Source organism: Petromyzon marinus, chromosome 5 (genome assembly GCF_048934315.1).
Source record: "Petromyzon marinus isolate PM22_M1 ecotype Great Lakes invasive population chromosome 5, UKy_Petmar_22M1.pri1.0, whole genome shotgun sequence".
NCBI classification, from domain to species: Eukaryota; Metazoa; Chordata; class Hyperoartia; order Petromyzontiformes; family Petromyzontidae; genus Petromyzon; species Petromyzon marinus.
Window position 1 is genome coordinate 22,179,757 of NC_133671.1, and position 17,821 is coordinate 22,197,577.

Consider the following 17,821-nt stretch of genomic DNA (forward strand, 5'->3'; position numbering starts at 1 on the left):
TCGCGGTGTCTTCATCACGCGGTGTCTTCATCACGCGGTGTCTTCATCACGCGGTGTCTTCATCAGGCGGTGTCTTCATCACGCGGTGTCTTCATCACGCAGTGTCTTCATCACGCGGTGTCTTCATCTCGCGGTGTCTTCATCACGCGGTGTCTTCATCACGCGGTGTCTTCATCACGTTATGTCTTCATCACGTTATGTCTTCATCTCACGGTGTCTTCATCACGCGGTGTCTTCATCACGCGGTGTCTTCATCGCGCGGTGTCTTCATCACGCGGTGTCTTCATCACGTGATGTCTCCATCTCGCGGTGTCTTCATCACGTGGTGTCTTCATCACGTGGTGTCTTCATCACGCGGTGTCTTCATCTGGCGGTGTCTTCATCACGCGGTGTCTTCATCACGCGGTGTCTTCATCACGCGGTGTCTTCATCACGCGGTGTCTTCATCACGCGGTGTCTTCATCACGCGGTGTCTTCATCACGTGGTGTCTTCATCTCGCCGTGTCTTCATCTCACGGTGTCTTCATCACGCGGTGTCTTCATCGCGCGGTGTCTTCATCGCGCGGTGTCTTCATCACGCGGTGTCTTCATCACGCGGTGTCTTCATCACGCGGTGTCTTCATCACGCGGTGTCTTCATCACGCAGTGTCCGAGTCTTCATCTCGTGGTGTCTTCATCTCGCGGTGTCTTCATCACGTGGTGTCTTCATCTCGCGGTGTCTTCATCACGTGGTGTCTTCATCACGTGGTGTCTTCATCTCGCGGTGTCTTCATCACGTGGTGTCTTCATCACGTGGTGTCTTCATCACGTGGTGTCTTCATCGCGCGGTGTCTTCATCACGTGGTGTCTTCATCTCGCAGTGTTTTCATCTCGCGGTGTCTCTGAATTCTTGAGCTGAGAGATGATCAGGCAATGAAAGGACATCAATTGGTTGTTAAATGTATCTATGCGGAGCTTTCAATAGTTAGCCCCTTGTATGCATGGTGGATTTTCTCCGGCTACTCCAGTTTCCTGCGTCCACACGAAGCCAGACGTTCATCATCCAGAATGGAATTGGCCAATTATTGCAACGTAGCAGGACCCTCTTGAGTAAAAAAGAAAAAGTCTGGGTAAATAAAGGACATTCTCATACCTGGAAACCCCTTATCAGTAATGATCACCCCGTGCTCTTAGAAATCTCAACATTCATCCCATCCCAGGGAAGAAACTAAAATAGATGGGGTTTTTTGCCCGTATTGCAACGTCCGTGCGCCGTATGGGCCTGAAAACGCAATTCCCCTGTACAGGAATACGGCTAAACCGTATGGGTTGCCACGGGTATGCATTCTTCCCAATATGACTAAATTGTTATTCGCCGCGGTCCATGGCTCGTGGGGAGCTCTGGTCACGCGAGGTTCGCGTTCAGCTGGCGCCCCCTGGCGGACGCGCGGCGGTGGTGGCGGTGCAGCGCGACACGGCGCGTCTCATCGAAGACGCTGCGCGGACACCGCTGGACACGTGCGCGCGCATACACGGAGGCGTCTGTGTACACAGTCTATATAGACTGTATGTGAAGTGTATATATAGACTGTATATATACAGTCTATATATATACTGTCACTGCGACACCAGTCTTGCCCATCGCCCATCAACTTCCCTCCGTCTCAGCGACGTGCCCTGCCCAAAATCCCGTTCACGTCCCTTCAATGCGGTGCCCTCAGTCGCACGTCTCGTGCTCTCTCCTCACCCTCGCTATGCTGTCTCTCAAGCACGCATATCTCGGCCCAGTCCCCTGGCACGCTGCCTGTTAGATTTGGTTCCGTTGTCATCAGATGCTGCCCCCCCCCCCGACCCAACAACAACAACATTCAGCCACCAGCTGCCACGACTTCGCGAAATTCGGCTCCCCATTCGAGAGGGGCACACGAGGCTGGCCGCTCATGACTCCCCGAGCCATCATCTCGCGTGCAATGCGGCCGCCTTCTCTTTGACAGCTGGAGACGGACGGGACCGTGACTGGGGCTCGACGGTGATGATGACGACGACGAAGAAGAAGGGGGTCAAAGTTGCCGCTGCCACCTCGATGCCGGGCCCCGCGCAGCCCTGCGCCCGTGCCCGGGTGTCGAACCTCGCGAATCCGCGCTCGGCGGCCGCCGCGGACTCCTGCAGTGCCGCCCATCCGCCTCCTCCTCTCCCGGGCGCCAGGGGCGGCAGGGCCATACCGGCCTCGCAGCCCCAACAGAGGGGCCCCCCTCCATCCCTCGCGGGCCACGTGGCGCCGCCTTCGTGGCGACCTCTCAAGGCCCCTGGCACGGGAATACCTCACCTGGTGAGGGCCCCCGCGCCGGGTGGGGGGGCGAGGGGGGGCGCGGTCGGGGCCCCCCTGACCAAGGGGATGAAGGCGTCCCGCTCGGCTCAGGCCATCGGCAGTCTCCTCCTGATGCACGCGTCCGTGCTGCCCAAGGTGAGGGCTACCGGGCCGCGTGCATCATCATCATCAACCACAACAGCGACCACAACAAGAACAATCACAACAACCACCACAACAATGACCACAACAATGACCACAACAATAACCACAACAATGATCACCACAACAAGAACCACAACAACTACAACAACCACCATCACAACAATCACAACAACAACCACAACAACTATAACCACAACAACAGCCACAACAACCACAACAACAACAACAGCCTGCGCTCGGCAACTGTGTGTCCAAGCGCACGACGCTATCTGAGTGCTCGTGTAGACGAAGCACCATGCACGAGGATGCTTCAGTTGGAGAAGTTTTAAGTCGCCCGCACACCGACCCGGCTCGTGCGTGCCGAGGTTTGGTCAAACGTGCCTGACCCGGCGTGAGGAGGAGGGCCGCCACCTTCAGCCAGCAGTGGATCAAGCTTGACGTGGCAAAGCGCGTGAATGACGAGCGGATCGGACGCCTGTAACGTCCTCGTGGACCGCAGCTGCGAGCACCCAACCCCGAACTCTCCCCTCGTGTCTCCATGCCGTGCCTGCTGCGTTCCCTCGCAAACAAACATCTTCCGCAAATATTCCGAATTTTCGAAACACAGCTCACGAAAAAAATGTCGCAAAATAACTTCTCTGTTGTTACAAAGCGCCGTCTCATCTCTCACAGCATCTCTCTCGCCGCACAAAACAAAACGCCTCGCTAGACGCCTCATTACCCAACGCCGCGACATCGCAAATAACATCGCAAATAACATCAATAGACTCGAGGCGAGGCTCACTCACGAGGAGGGGGGGGGGGGTGCAGGTATCAGCGAGGTATGTGCACACCGCATTCCTTGCCGGCAGTGCCGCATGAAGCCCGCTTATCTGATCCCGGGGCCCCACTGCCAGGGAGAGGGGTCCCCAGTTGTAGAGGCTACCGCTCCGGGAGGTTGTGGACGGGCGAGCAACTGACGGGGTCTCCACCTCTCCCAGGTGATCGATTCGTTCATTTAGCCGAGGGGCGTTTGTTTTGCGCCAAAGCCCAAACAGGCGCAGGAGTTTCCGCAGCAGCCGCAGCAGCTCCATCGGTGTGGTCCCGAGGCCGCCGCCGCCGCCGCCAGCCCACCGCTCAGCGTTGCTTTTGGCAGCCGCAGCCTCGCTCGGCGTGAGTCATCCTCGGCCTGGCACCGCGGCCCCAGGTCCGGGGCTTTCCGCCGGTTGCGCGCAGGCCCTGGCCAGTTCGGAACCTGCTGGAGCAGGAACGCGGTCACGGGCCCGCAACGTGGGCCCCGCGGATTAGGGGCGAGCCCACACGAGGGGGTCGCGGCCGTACCGTGCGGCCACGGCCGTGAAGCGTTCCGCCTTGGCCAATCGGCGGGCGCGTGTCGCGCTTCGTAACGGATCCGCTCGTAACCTGCGTCAATATCAGATCGATTCAAGGCGGCTCGAGATGAGTGGAGAGCGCGGTTCTAACGCTGTGGTTTAGACACAGACGCGGGTGGCACTCACCTGTACAGGTAAGGGTGGCCGCGCTCACCACTCAACTCCTGCTCACCGCACCGCGCTCACCACTCAACTCCTGCTCACCACACAGCGCTCACCTCTCGACACCTGTTCATCGCTCCGTTCTCATCATCACAGCGCGCTCGCCACGCTGCACTCACCACTCAACACCTTCTCACCACTCAACACCTTCTCACCACACGGCGCTCACCACAACCACACCGAACCTCACCCCAGGCACGGAGCAAGAGCGAGGAGAACTTGCTGACAACAGCAGTCGCTCTTGCTGCTGATGGTGCTGCTGCTGCTGCTGGTGGTGCTGATGGTGCTGCTGCTGCTGCTGGTGGTGGTGGCGGTGGTGCCGAGGTGATCTCTGGGCCCGAGAGAGACAATCACCGAGAGGTCGAGGACGCCAGAGCCAAGGCAGCCGTTGGTAAGCACCGTGACAGGCGCTCCCACCTAACTTTAGAGTCGACAATAAATAAACAAAATAAATAAATACGTGTATTGTTTTGGCGAATAAAGCTTCACACTCGTGCGGCACGGCCCGCGGCACGGGGTCCCTGAGTGTGGCGGCTACGAGAGATGAGCATGTGGCGGACTCTAGGCCGAGGCGTGCCAGGAGTAAATGCTCTTGAGATACAGAATCTTTCACGATCTTTGTTTAGACTGGGAGGAATCCGATGAGCTATGAAGCTTCCTGTGCGCGCACACAAACGGGCGCAAAGAAGCGGGGAGAGATGAGAGGCTTGGACGGTCATTGAGGAGCAGGAGTAGGAGGAGCGGCGTGTGGATGAGATGGCAGGCAGGCTGAAGACGGCGACTACCGAGGGGCAGGCAGCGGTGGGGTTGCGTTCGAGGGGAAGTCTCCCGCGGAGATGGAGCGACGGAATCGGCTCGTGTGAAGGATGAATTCTGACATTGGGAAGGCCTTCATACAGCAGTGGATTAGTCGTGGGTTATAATCGGTTGTGAGTGAGATGCGTGTTGTTCATCAGATCGATTTCCCAAAGCCATAGTCGGTTGGAATCCTCGTCCCGTGTTTGGCGTCCCGACTCAGTGTTGTTAATCGGCGGCGTGCGTGGCAACCGCTGCGAGTGAAAGAGTCGCCCAGAGACTCGACCAAACATCCCAATGCGGCAGGGACCCTCTTGGGAGGAGTCTTGAGACTCGTTGACGAGCTGTTGGGTAAATACTCTACACGAGATTACTATTATTATTATTATAATACCCTTTTTGTTACCGAGCAGACTCTTGGAGAAAAAAAAAACTACTGTAAGAACGCGCCAAAAGCAGCTAAAATTATAATCGATAAGAAAATAAACACGTCCAGCATCGCGAGGAGTCGCGACCACCACAACAGCTCCCGTGCGGGAAATGAGCTCACGGAGATATCCGGGCCCCCTAACCCCTCCCGCCCCCCCCCAACACCTCCCGCCCCCCCCACTGCACGAGGCCAACACGAGTTGGGGGCTCGGTGCCCCCCCCCCCCATTCCACCGCTGGGGGGATGGGACACGGGTCCCGGGAGAGACGCAACACCGAGGAGGAGATGGGGCGATGGAGTTTGCCTCGTGTGTAGGGGCGCGATGGATTTGTTTTTAGATGGCAGGATCGTGAGATACGGCGGATGATTTAAGAGGCATTCATCCAGAAGTGGATTGACCACGGCTGCTGCTGCTGCTGATGATGATGGGAGTGGGGGTGGGGGTGCAGGGTGTAAGGGGGCGTCAATGACAGGCGCGACCCGTGATGCCCGAATGACCCGTGATGACCCCTGCTACCCGGGGGTGGATTCAGATAACCCGTGTTGACCCGTGTTGACCCGAGTTGACCCGTGTTGACCCCGTGTCACCCTATTGACCTGTGACAACCCCGTGAGTCCCGGTTGACCCCTGGTGATTGGAGATGGCCCGAGGTGAACTGCCCCCGCCTCTCCTCCTAGCCCCCCCCGCCCCTCCCCATAGTCCCTCGTAGCCCCCCCCCCGCCACTTCCCCTAGCCCCCCGTAGCCCCCACCCCTCCCCATAGTCCCCTGTAGCCCCCCACCCCTCCCCATAGTCCCCTGTAGCCCCCCACCCCTCTCCATAGTCCCCTGTAGCCCCCCACCCCTCCCCATAGTCCCCTGTAGCCCCCCACCCCTCCCCATAGTCCCCTGTAGCCCCCCACCCCTCCCCATAGTCCCCTGTAGCCCCCCACCCCTCCCCATAGTCCCCTGTAGCCCCCCACCCCTCTCCATAGTCCCCTGTAGCCCCCCACCCCTCTCCATAGTCCCCTGTAGCCCCCCGCCCCTTCCCTTAGCCCCCCGCCCCTCCCCATAGTCCCCCGTAGCCCCCCGCCCCTCCCCATAGTCCCCTGTAGCCCCCACCCCTCCCCATAGTCCCCTGTAGCCCCCCACCCCTCTCCATAGTCCCCTGTAGCCCCCCGCCCCTCCCCATAGTCCCCCGCCCCTCCCCATAGTCCCCCGCCCCTCCCCATAGTTCCCCGTAGCCCCCCCCCCATAGTCCCTCGTAGCCCCCCACCCGTCCCCATAGTCCCCCGTAGCCCCCCTCGCCCCTCCCACAGACCCCCGTAGCCCCCCGCCCCTTCCCCTAGCCCCACGTAGCCCCCCCGCGGCGTCTGGAGTCCCCCAGTGAAGAGCGCGGCCTCGGCGTGGTGAAACCCACAGACACACCCACAGACACACACACACACACCCACACACACACAACCACACACACACAACCACACACACACACACAACCAATCCACACCCACACACACACATCCACACCCACACACACACCCCCACACACCCCCACACACACCCATCCACACCCATCCACACACACACACACCCACACACACCCACCTACACCCACACACACCCACTTACACCCACCCACTCACACACACACACCCACAGACACACACATACCCACACCCACCCACACACACACCCACTCACATACACACACCCACACACCTACACACCCACAGACACACACACCCACACACCTACACACACACACCCACCCACACACACCCACCTACACACACACACACCCACACACCTACACACACACCTACACACACCCACCCACCTACACACCCACAGACACACACACTCGCTCAGCGAGGGTCCCAGCGAGATAGAAGACGGCACGATCCCGAACCACGATGTCTGATGGAGAATTCACCCGGCTCGGCTCGTACTCTGCAGAGGGCTGTAACTGTTTGTCTTCTTGCTACTGTCCGTCTTGTCCGGCCTATATTGTCTATCTAGTTTGTCCTGGCCCGCCAGTGTTGCCGTCTCGCGTGTACCGTCTGTCTCGTCTCTTCCTGTTCGCTGTGGTCCGTCTCGTTTCTATTGTTGGTCTCGTTCCACCCTTTGTCTCGGTTGTATTGTTGTGTACGTTGCGTCTCTTGTCTGTTCCAGTTCAGTGTGGTCTGTTTGTCTTACAATGATATGACAATATATTAAATCTGTGCCATACAAATGATGGACACAAGAAAGCAAGCACAGAAATCCGCGGCTTCAGCGAGGCTGCGCGCTGGAGCCGCGGATTTCAATGACCGCCGTGGCGGCCCTGGGTGTGACCCCAGACCCGGGGGAGGAACCTGCCGAGTTGCGGAGTCCACTGGTGGCCCCGCGCCCTGCAGCCGCAGCAGGAGTGTTAGACGTAGCAGCGTTAGTAGCAACAGCAGATTCATTATCAGCAGCAGCAGCAGCACCAGAAGAAGAAGAACCCCCATCATCATCAGCAGCAGCACCAGAAGAAGAAGAACCCCCATCATCAGGAGCAGCATCAGAAGAAGAAGAACCCCCATCATCAGGAGCAGCATCAGAAGAAGAACCCCCATCATCAGGAGCAGCAGCAGAAGAAGAAGAACCCCCATCATCAGGAGCAGCATCAGAAGAAGAAGAACCCCCATCATCAGGAGCAGCATCAGAAGAAGAAGAACCCCCATCATCATCAGCAGCAGCACCAGAATAAGAAGAACCCCCATCATCAGGAGCAGTATCAGAAGAAGACGAACCCCCACCATCAGGAGCAGCATCAGAAGAAGAAGAACCCCCATCATCAGGAGCAGCATCAGAAGAAGAAGAAGGAGAACCTCCATCATCAGGAGCAGCATCAGAAGAAGAAGAACCCCCATCATCATCAGCAGCAGCACCAGAAGAAGAAGAACCCCCATCATCAGCAGCAGCATCAGAAGAAGAACCCCCATCATCAGGAGCAGCATCAGAAGAAGAAGAACCCCCATCAGGAGCAGCATCAGAAGAAGAACCCCCATCATCAGGAGCAGCAGCATCAGAAGAAGAAGAACCCCCATAATCAGGAGCAGCAGCATCAGAAGAAGAAGAACCCCCCATCATCAGGAGCAGCATCAGAAGAAGAAGAACCCCCATCATCAGAAGCACTATCAGAAGAAGAAGAACCCCCATCATCAGGAGCAGCATCAGAAGAAGAAGAACCTCCATCATCAGAAGCACTATCAGAAGAAGAAGAACCCCCATCATCAGGAGCAGCATCAGAAGAAGAACCCCCATAATCAGGAGCAGCAGCATCAGAAGAAGAAGAACCTCCATCATCAGGAGCAGTATCAGAAGAAGAAGAACCCCCATCATCAGGAGCAGTATCAGAAGAAGAAGAACCCCCATCATCAGGAGCAGTATCAGAAGAAGAAGAACCCCTATCATCAGCAGCAGCATCAGAAGAACCCCCATAATCAGGAGCAGCATCAGAAGAAGAAGAACCCCCATCATCAGCAGCAGTATCAGAAGAAGAAGAACCCCCATCATCAGGAGCAGTATCAGAAGAACAAGAACCCCCATCATCAGCAGCAGCATGAGTATCAGCAGGGGGAGTCCCGGCCTCGTGTCGGACAGCACCTGGCGCGGAAGCCCCGCCCACCGCCCCGTCACGTCACCAGCAGGTGCACGTGAAGGGGGTTGGCTGTGGAACTTTGTTGAGAAGGAGGCGAGAGAAGTGGAATTTGGTGATGGGGGGGGGGGGGGTCCGTACCCCCAGGTCTGGATTTGTCCCCTGCCACGACCCCCCCCCCCCCCCGCTCACTTCTCAGACAACCGCGTGGGACAGCCTCGGTCAGGGATGGTGGAGGAGGGAGGAGATGTGCGGGCTGGAGAGGAGTCGAGAGAGAGACGGAGGAGGAGGAGTCGAAAGACGATGGGAGGGACGGAGATGAGGTGCAGGGTGGAGGAGGAAGGGGAGGAGGAGACACGAAGTCACTCTTGAGACGAAACCCGCTGAGCCGCGTTCCGCGTCGCGGGGAGAGAGAGCGAGGGAGCACGACAGGGAGCGAGTAGAGGCGGCCATGGTGTCGTGGCTTCGGGGAGCCAGGCCGGGCTGGTGGCTCACAGGGGAAGCTGCCGCGAGGAGTGCGAGGAGCGACAGCAGCAGCAGCAGGAGGAGGTAGTCGACACTCGTACAGCTGCTGAGCGCTTGCGGGGGACCATGGGGACCAGCGGGAGCCATGCGCGAGGTGAGTTCGAGTGACCCTATGTGTGTGTGTGTCACCCTATGTGTGTGTGTGTGTCACCCTATGTGTGTGTGTCACCCTATGTGTGTGTGTCACCCTATGTGTGTGTGTCACCCTATGTGTGTGTGTCACCCTATGTGTGTGTGTCACCCTATGTGTGTGTGTCACCCTATGTGTGTGTGTCACCCTATGTGTGTGTCACACTGTGTGTGTGTCACACTATGTGTGTGTGTCACCCTATGTGTGTGTGTCACACTATGTGTGTGTCCCTATGTGTGTGACCCTATGTGTGTGACCCTGTGTGTGTGTCACCCTATGTGTATGTATCACCCTATGTGTATGTGACTCTGTGTGTGTGTCACCCTATGTGTACGTGACCCTATGTGTGTGTGTGTGACCCTGTGTGTGTGTCACCCTCTGTGTGTGTGTGACCTGTACGTGTGAGTGTTGTCTGTGTGACCCTGTGTGTGTGTGCCTCTGTGTGTGAGTGTTGTCTGTGTGTGTGTATGCCTCTGTGTGTGAGTGTTTCTGAGTGAGCCCTAAATCGGTCCTGGGATCCCCCTCGTAGCGCATAGACGAGAATCATCAGGCCACCGCGGATTACGATGTTTATCTGTACGCGGTGAGACAGACAACCGATCCGTCTATCAAAGCCACAGCTTCATATTTGATACACAGCACGGGGGGCTGCTGCTGCTGCCGTCTGTGGCCACGGAGGCGCGGTTCGTGAGTGGGGATGGCGTGGGGATGGCGAGAGATGCCGTGACGACGAGGCGCCCGCCCCGTTTTTGTGGCACCACCATCATGATCATCATCACCATCATCACCACCATCATCATCATGATCATCACCACAATCATCGCCATCATCATCACCACCACCACCATCATCACCACAACCATCATCGATATCATCAATCGTTATCACTACCACTATTATCACCATCATTGGCATCATCATTACTGTACCACCATCATCATCATCAACCATCGCGGTTGCTGATAGGAGCTGGTGAGGGCGTGGCGAGTCTCGTGTGGCTTGAAGCGCACCCGCTCCTTGTGACTCGACATCACCACCACCATCGCCACCACCACCATCACCAGCAGCATTCGGGAATTTCCAGTCGAGCCCGTTCTGGGAAGTGTCTCCCGTGGGGGGCCCTGGGCTCTCACAAAACCGTGCCAGCGGTCCTCCCGGTTTGGTCCCGCGGGCCACGGGGCCCTAGATACGGGGGGGGGGTGAGGGGGGGTGAGGTGGGGGGGGGTCGGAGCGAGGACCGCCAGGCTGCGTGGACGCGGGGGTCCCGTCCCCTCTCCCCGTGATGCAGCAGCGTGTGTTCCTCTGTTCCTCTGTGTTCCTGGATGTGCACGTTTTAGTTTCGTTATGGCTTAAACTCTAGCCAGCAGGATAAAACGCGAGTTTATTGGCCAGCTCCTCTTACGCCCTGGACGCCAGGAAGGGGTGTGGCGTGACAAGCTACACGCCGTGCCGCCTTTGTCTCTCCAGCGCCGATATTTAAACGCCGCACCTGGAACTTATCAGGGTTGAGTAAACCTATGGGAAGGCCCAGGACCGGTGTATGGATATTCGTCGGTGATTTTGTCCGTGAGCGGGAATCGAACTCGGTCCACCGTGTTTCGTAGCGTGGCGCGCCAACCGTAGCGCCACCGTTCCACCGCGGACGAAGCAGCGACGAAGCACGGGCTGCAAGTTCGTGAATGGCATCTCGAAGCGAATCCTCCACGTGAGCAGAGTGGAGGAGGAGATGGAGGAGGTAGAGGTGGCTCATTCCAACACGGACACCACTCGCCCCGGGCAGACAGGCAGACAGACAGGCAGGCGTGTAGACAGACGGACAGGTGTGTCAGTGGGCAGGCAGGTATGCAGGTTAGATAGGTAGCCAGGTGTGTCATCATTTAGGTGTGTGATTAGTTATTCAGGTGTGTCAGTAGGTAGGCGTGTGAGTAAGCATTCAGGTATGTCCGTACATAGATATATGAGAAAATGTGTGTGTGAGCAGCGAGTCAGGTGTGCAAACAGTTAGGCCTGTGAATAGGTCGTCAGGTGTGTGAGTAGTGGGTATTGTGTGAGTCCCTACTGAGGCGTGTCGTTACGTAGCCAGGCACGTTGGTTGGCACATAGCTATGCAAGTTGGCACGCACGTTTGTGTGTGTGTGTGTCTGTGGCGCTTATCAGCGAGGTATGTTAGCAAACAGCAGGCAGGAATGTGAGTAGGAATGAGGTGTGCGGGGAGCACCCGGCGCGTGCCGTAGTGGACGGGGTCTGCCAGCCGGAAGTGCGCACAACTGGAGCGCACGCAGCTGAGACGCAGCGCACCACCGGGACGAATCACCCAGACGCCCTTGCAAACGACATGTTCCATGTCCAAGGAATTACCAAGAAAAAAATAAATAAAAAACCCATCGTGAACCGCGCTGCAGTGTTCGTCCACGACTGGGAGCTGTGAGACCGCGTCGCCACACAGATGGATGCGGGAATTCGTGCTTCTACTCGCCACTCCCGAATTCTCACGGGATGCTCGAGGCAATCTTATCGGCTGCTGCCGTGGCGGAGGAGGAGCGCGAGGCGCCGCTGGGGATGTCTCCTACGTTCTTCCCGCGTCCGCTGTGCGTCCATCTGTACGGCGGGGGGAGGGGGAGGAGGCACGGCTACTCGCGTAAAATGTGATCCAACGTGAACACTACTCTCGTGTCAAGTTGTGTTGCTCGTAGGGACTTGCCCGGTGAAAAAACATCAAATACACCGGTTCAGGAACGAAAACTTTTGGAGAAGAACCGGGGGGGGGGGGGGGGGAGGGGGGGTCACCATTGTTGCGGCTGCTGCTGCTAAAGCTGAAACAGTCGAGAGGAATTGGGGAAATGGGCCCGCACCCGTCAGTAGGACAGCTGATGAGATACGAGAGACGAAACTTGGCTACGGAGCGGAGACCGAGAGACGGCTTCGCAGAGTTTGAAGGTCACGGCTGGACACCCGCGGCTGGGAGGGGAGGGGTAGAGGAGAATGGGGGGGGGGGGCGGGGTGTGGGAGTTACCGGTGGACATCACCGACGGGTTGCCCAACACGTAGAAACCGTCTACAAAATCCCATACTCATGCTTGATTTTCCTTCCTGGTGTTGTCCACAGCTCCGAGCCCGGTGTCCAAGCGCAGCGGGACTCTCAACTCCAAGGAGTCGCTGTCGCCACCGCCGCCCCGGCCGGGCCGGTCCAAGGTCGACCGCCTGCGCCTGGGAATCCTCAAGCGCCCGCCCCAGGGCGGCGGCGGCGGCGGCGGAGGAATCGCGGAGGGGAAGCACACTCGCGCGCGCTTTAACCGCCCGGCCGCGGGAACCGCCGCGGCGGCGGTTGCGAGGGGCGGCACCGGCACCGGCACCGGCACCGGCACCGGCACCGGCACCGGTAGCAGCGGCGGCAGCGGCGGCTTCCTGCGCGAGAACCGCTTGAGCAAGTCGCGCTCGGAGAGCCAGATCGCCGAGTGGGCGGCGCTGGAGGACAAGGTGAAGGAGCTGCTCGAGGTGTCCAACGCCAAGGACGACGAGATCGAGAACTTGCGCTCGGCGCTCGAGGACGCGCGCGCCAAGCAGTTCCCCGTGGCCTTCGGGGGGAAGATCGGGCGCGCCGGCAGCCGGAACGAGCCGGAGTCGTTGGCGGTCCGAATGGACGAAGAGGAGGAGGTAGAGGACGAGGAGGAGGAGGACGAGGAGGACGGCGAGAGGAGGAATGGGGGGCGGCGGAGGAGGAGGACGCGGGGCAGCGACGGCTCGTGGAGTCGCGACGACGACGACGAGAGGGTGGAGGCGCTGGAGGCCGCGTTCGCGGAGAAGGCGCGGGACAAGGAGGAGGCCTGCGCCCGGCTCGCCGAGCAGAAGCGGCAGCTGCAGCTGGAGCTGCAGCGCGTCGACGCGGAGAACCGGACGCTGCGGCTCCGCCTGCGGGAGACGGAGCCGGGCAGCGTGGCGCCGCACAGCACCGACAGCAGCTCCATGGAGAGCCTGCGCAGCGTGAGCATGGGCGACGTGAGGCCGTGCCGCAAGGCGCCCTCGACCGCCGCCCCCGACCCGGCGGTCTCGGACGGCGCGCTCTGGAGCGCCGTCGGGAGGTCCATCGGCACGGCCGAGAGAGGGGGCGCGCCCGACGGCGCCGCCGCGGCCGGCCTGGCGGCCCGGGCGGAGCGCGAGGAGGAGCTCCGGCAGCTGAGCCAGGTGAGCCGGGTGTGAGAGGCTCCTCCAGGTGGGAGCGGCCGGAGCGCACGGGGCGCGGTGGCACGGTGGCGCGGTGGCACGGTGGCGCGGTGGCACGGTGGCACGGTGGCGCGGTGGCACGGTGGCGCGGTGGCACGGGGCGCAGTGGCACGGGGCGCGATGGCGCGGTGGCACGGTGGCACGGGGCGCGGTGGCGCGGTGGCGCGGTGGCACGGGGCGCGGTGGCGCGGTGGCGCGGTGGCACGGGGTGTGGTGGCGCGGTGGCACGGTGGCACGGGGCGCGGTGGCATGGGGCGCAGTGGCGCGGGGCGTGGTAGTGCAGTGGCACGACCCGCCCGTGAGCTCCCTTACGGGCGCCGCACGAAACGCACAGCGGATCTGGCATCGCTCGTGCCTGCGGCCGTGCACAATCATGCACTCTCCTCCTGGCTCCTCTCTCCTCCTGTCCTCCCTACACTCATTCCCTCTGCTCACTGTCTCTCGCTGTTCTCTCTCCCTCCCTGTGCCCTCCCCCCTCTCTCTGTCCATCGATTACCTCGGCCTCTCTCCATGTCTACCTCTCTGCCTCCCTTTGCTCTTCTCCATTCCCCGTCGCTCTCTCCCTGTTGTTTCCCCGTCCCTTCTCTCTCCTCTTTAGATGTCCCTCCCTCTCTGCCCCTCTTGCTCCCTCTGCATCTCTCTCCTGCTCCATCTTTCTCTTTTCTGTCTGTCCTCTCTCACTGTGTCTCCGTGTCCCGCCCTCTCCCTCTCCTCTCCCTCTCTGCTTATTTCTCTCCCTGTCTCCCCCTTCCTCCCATCTCTACGCATCACCCCACCGTCACCACCATCACCACCATCACTACCACCGTCACCATCATCACCACCCACCACCATCACCACCCATCGAGAGAAGACAAATGGCCTCTTAATATTCCTCCCCCCACATGACAACAAACAGAAGTCGTGCGCTGTTTTGCACATGCCATTCTATAAAATAAAATACAAAAATACTAAAACTCCTCCTATTAGCACGGTTGGCTCCGTACGGTGCGAAATAATTTCAAATTGCATAGAGACATAGTCTTCAAAACCCTGCCGTGTAGGGGGTCACGAGACTCGGGGTGAGACCCTCCTGTTTAAACAAGTGGAATGATGATGAAGATGATGCCGATGTTGATTCTAATGACGATGTTGATGATGACGGTGATTATGACGCTGCCGATGATTACGACGACGTCGATGCTTCGGCAGGAGAAGGAGCGCCTGTGCGCGGAGCGTGCGGCGCTGGTGAGCGCGCTGTGCCAGCAGGGAGACCGCGTGGCGCGCCTGGCGCGGGAGAACGCCCGCCTGCGCCGCCTGCTGGACCGGGCCGGCGCCGCCGGCGGGCCCTGGCCGGGAGAGCACGGGGGGGGGGACGACGAGGAGGAGGTCGACGGGGAGGAGGAGGGGCGGTCGGACGAGAGCTGGGGGTTCCCGGGGTCCCCCCACCCCGCCGAGAGCCTCGACTCCGTCGACGCGAGGAGCGGCGCCAGTGACGTCGCGCCCAGGGGAGGAGGGGGAGGAGCGGCGGCGCCGTGGGCCGCCGACTCGGCCCGGGAGCGCCCCGGGGGACGACGTCGCGCCGGCCCCGGGGACGATGCGGCCTCGCGGGGGGCGCGCGCGGACGGCGGCAGCGGCGCGTAAGGCAGCCCCCCCCCCCACGCGCGCGTGCGCGAGCCGCGCCCCCCACTGCACCGCACGCCGTGACGAGGAAACGCCCCACAGAAGGCGGCGTGGAGGTGGCGCGGTGAGGCTGTCACCGGCGCTGATGGCGCAGGAATTTGAGCGCTCTGCTCACGCGTCCTTGCGCAGTCATGCGGAGTGGTGCGGTAGCCTGCAACTGTCATCCCTGCGTGTGCGAGTGTCACACTGTGTGTGTGTCACTGAGCGTGTGTCACTGAGCGTGTGCGTGTGTCACTAAGTGTGTGTGTGTCACTAAGTGTGTGTGTGTGTGTGTGTCACTAAGTGTGTGTGTCACTAAGTGTGCGTGTGTCACTGAGCGTGTGCGTGTGTCACTAAGTGTGTGCGTGCGTCACACTGTGTGTGCGTGTGTCACACTGTGTGTGTGTGTCACACTGTGTGTGTGTGTGTCACTAAGTGTGTGCGTGCGTCACACTGTGTGTGCGTGTGTCACACTGTGTGTGTGTGTCACACTGTGTGTGTGTCACTAAGTGTGTGCGTGTGTCACTGAGTGTGTGTCACTGAGCGTGTGCGTGTGTCACACTGTGTGTGTGTCACACTGTGTGTGTGTGTCACACTGTGTGTGCGTGTGTCACTAAGTGTGTGCGTGTGTCACTGAGTGTGTGTCACTGAGCGTGTGCATGTGTCACTGAGCGTGTGCGTGCGTCACACTGTGTGTGCGTGTGTCACTGAGCGTGTGCGTGCGTCACACTGTGTGTGTGTGTGTGTGCTGGCCACCCCACCCCCCTCGTGTGCTGTGTTGGCCTTAATAGGTGCTCGCTGACAGCATTTGTCTGTTCAGGCTACACGGGCGGTCTTTTTCCTTGCGTTGAACCGTGATAATCGTAGGTGCGGGTGTGTGTCTGTGTGTGTCCGTGTGTGTGCGCGGCTCTGTGTGTGTGTGTGTCACTGTGTGTGTCCGTGTGTGTGCGCGGCTCTGTGTGTGTGTGTGTGTCCTTGAGTGTGTCACTGTGTGTGTCACTGTGTGTGTCACTGTGTGTGTGTGTGTCCTGGAGTGTGTCACTGTGTGTGTCACTGTGTGTGTGTGTCACTGTGTGTGTGTCCTTGAGTGTGTCACTGTGTGTGTCACTGTGTGTGCGCGGCTCTGTGTGTGTGTGTGTCCTTGAGTGTGTCACTGTGTGTGTCACTGTGCGTGTGTCACTTTGTGTGTGTGTCCTTGAGTGTGTCACTGTGTGTGTCGCTGTGTGTGTGTGTCCTTGAGTGTCACTGTGTGTGTCACTGTGTGTGTGTCACTGTGTGTGTGTGTCACTGTGTGTGTGTGTGTCCTTGAGTGTGTCACTGTGTGTGTCGCTGTGTGTGTGTGTCCTTGAGTGTCACTGTGTGTGTCACTGTGTGTGTGTGTCACTGTGTGTGTCACTGTGTGTGTGTGTCACTGTGTGTATGTGTGTCCTTGAGTGTGTCACTGTGTGTGTCGCTGTGTGTGTGTGTCCTTGAGTGTCACTGTGTGTGTCACTGTGTGTGTGTGTCACTGTGTGTGTGTCCTTGAGTGTCACTGTGTGTGTCACTGTGTGTGTCACTGTGTGTGTATTTGAGTGTCACTGTGTATGTGTCACTGCGTGTGTCACCACTGTGTGTCACTGCGTGTGTGTCACTGCGCGTGTGTCACTGCGTGTGTGTCACTGCGTGTGTGTCACTGCGTGTGTCACTACTGTGTGTGTGTCACTGCGTGTGTCACTGTGTGTGTCACTGCGTGTGTCACCATTGTGTGTGTGTGTGTCACTGTGTGTGTGTCACTGTGTGGGGGGAGCGGTAGTGTAGCGGTTAGCGCGCTGCGCTATGAACCTGGCGACCCGGGTTCGATTCCCGCTCACGGCCAACACCAGTGACGATTATCTGAACCGGTCCTGGGCCTCCCCTAGGTCGACTCAGCCTCAAATGAGTACCTGGTGCGGTGGATAAAAACATTGCCACTGGGGAGATAAAGGCGGTCGGGCGTGGTGCTGGCCACCCACCCCCTCGTGTACCGTTCCGGCCTTCATAGGTCCTCGCTAACAGCACTTGCCCCTACAGTCTGTTAAGGCTATACGGGGGATCTTTGTCTTTGTGTCACCACTGTGTGTCACCACTGTGTGTGTGTCACTGCGTGCGTGGAGCTTGTTGGTATCTGCAGCGCAGTCCGCAGGGAGTGGGGATATTTGTTCAATCTCCGTGGAAATGTTTTTGTTTCCTGCCCATGGAGCTGAAGTTTCCACATTGGAGAGCGGCGTGCGAGGCCGCGCCACGGAGCGGTCACGCCCGCGTGTCCCCCCCTCGCTCGCTCGCGTGCCGCCTGCTGCCAGCTGATGCGGCGTGGCTGAGCGTGTGCGGGGGAGGGGATTGGTGGTGCAGCGCTTAGCGTGCCACGCTGCGAACACAACGACCCGAGTTTGATTCCCGATCACGGCCAACACCCGTGACGATTATCTGAACCGATCCTGAGCTTCCCCTAGGGCGGCGTTCTTAATTTCAAGGCCATTG

General features: G+C 59.3%; 2 protein-coding genes across 5 annotated transcripts in view; both read left to right on the forward strand.

Annotated features, from left to right (window-relative positions):
• Positions 1-17,821, forward strand: part of LOC116939257 (uncharacterized) — a 72,270-nt gene that overhangs the window by 19,334 nt on the left and 35,115 nt on the right. For 3 of the 4 annotated variants that reach the window (XM_032947445.2, XM_032947444.2, XM_032947446.2), the window contains exons 2-5: positions 1,974-2,443; positions 4,180-4,375; positions 12,570-13,645; positions 14,876-15,303. In XM_032947445.2, the coding sequence (XP_032803336.1) occupies positions 2,012-2,443; positions 4,180-4,375; positions 12,570-13,645; positions 14,876-15,303 (2,132 nt within the window). In that variant the 5' untranslated portion in view covers positions 1,974-2,011. Of the gene's footprint in view, positions 1-1,973; positions 2,444-4,179; positions 4,376-9,207; positions 9,428-12,569; positions 13,646-14,875; positions 15,304-17,821 lie in introns of those variants that run through there. The other variant, XM_032947447.2, reaches the window with a different exon arrangement.
• Positions 7,492-9,015, forward strand: LOC142912247 (uncharacterized). The gene is made up of 2 exons (XM_076060468.1): positions 7,492-7,563; positions 7,643-9,015. The coding sequence occupies exons 1-2, from the start codon at positions 7,492-7,494 to the stop codon at positions 8,474-8,476; spliced, it is 906 nt and encodes a 301-aa protein (XP_075916583.1). The 3' UTR covers positions 8,477-9,015.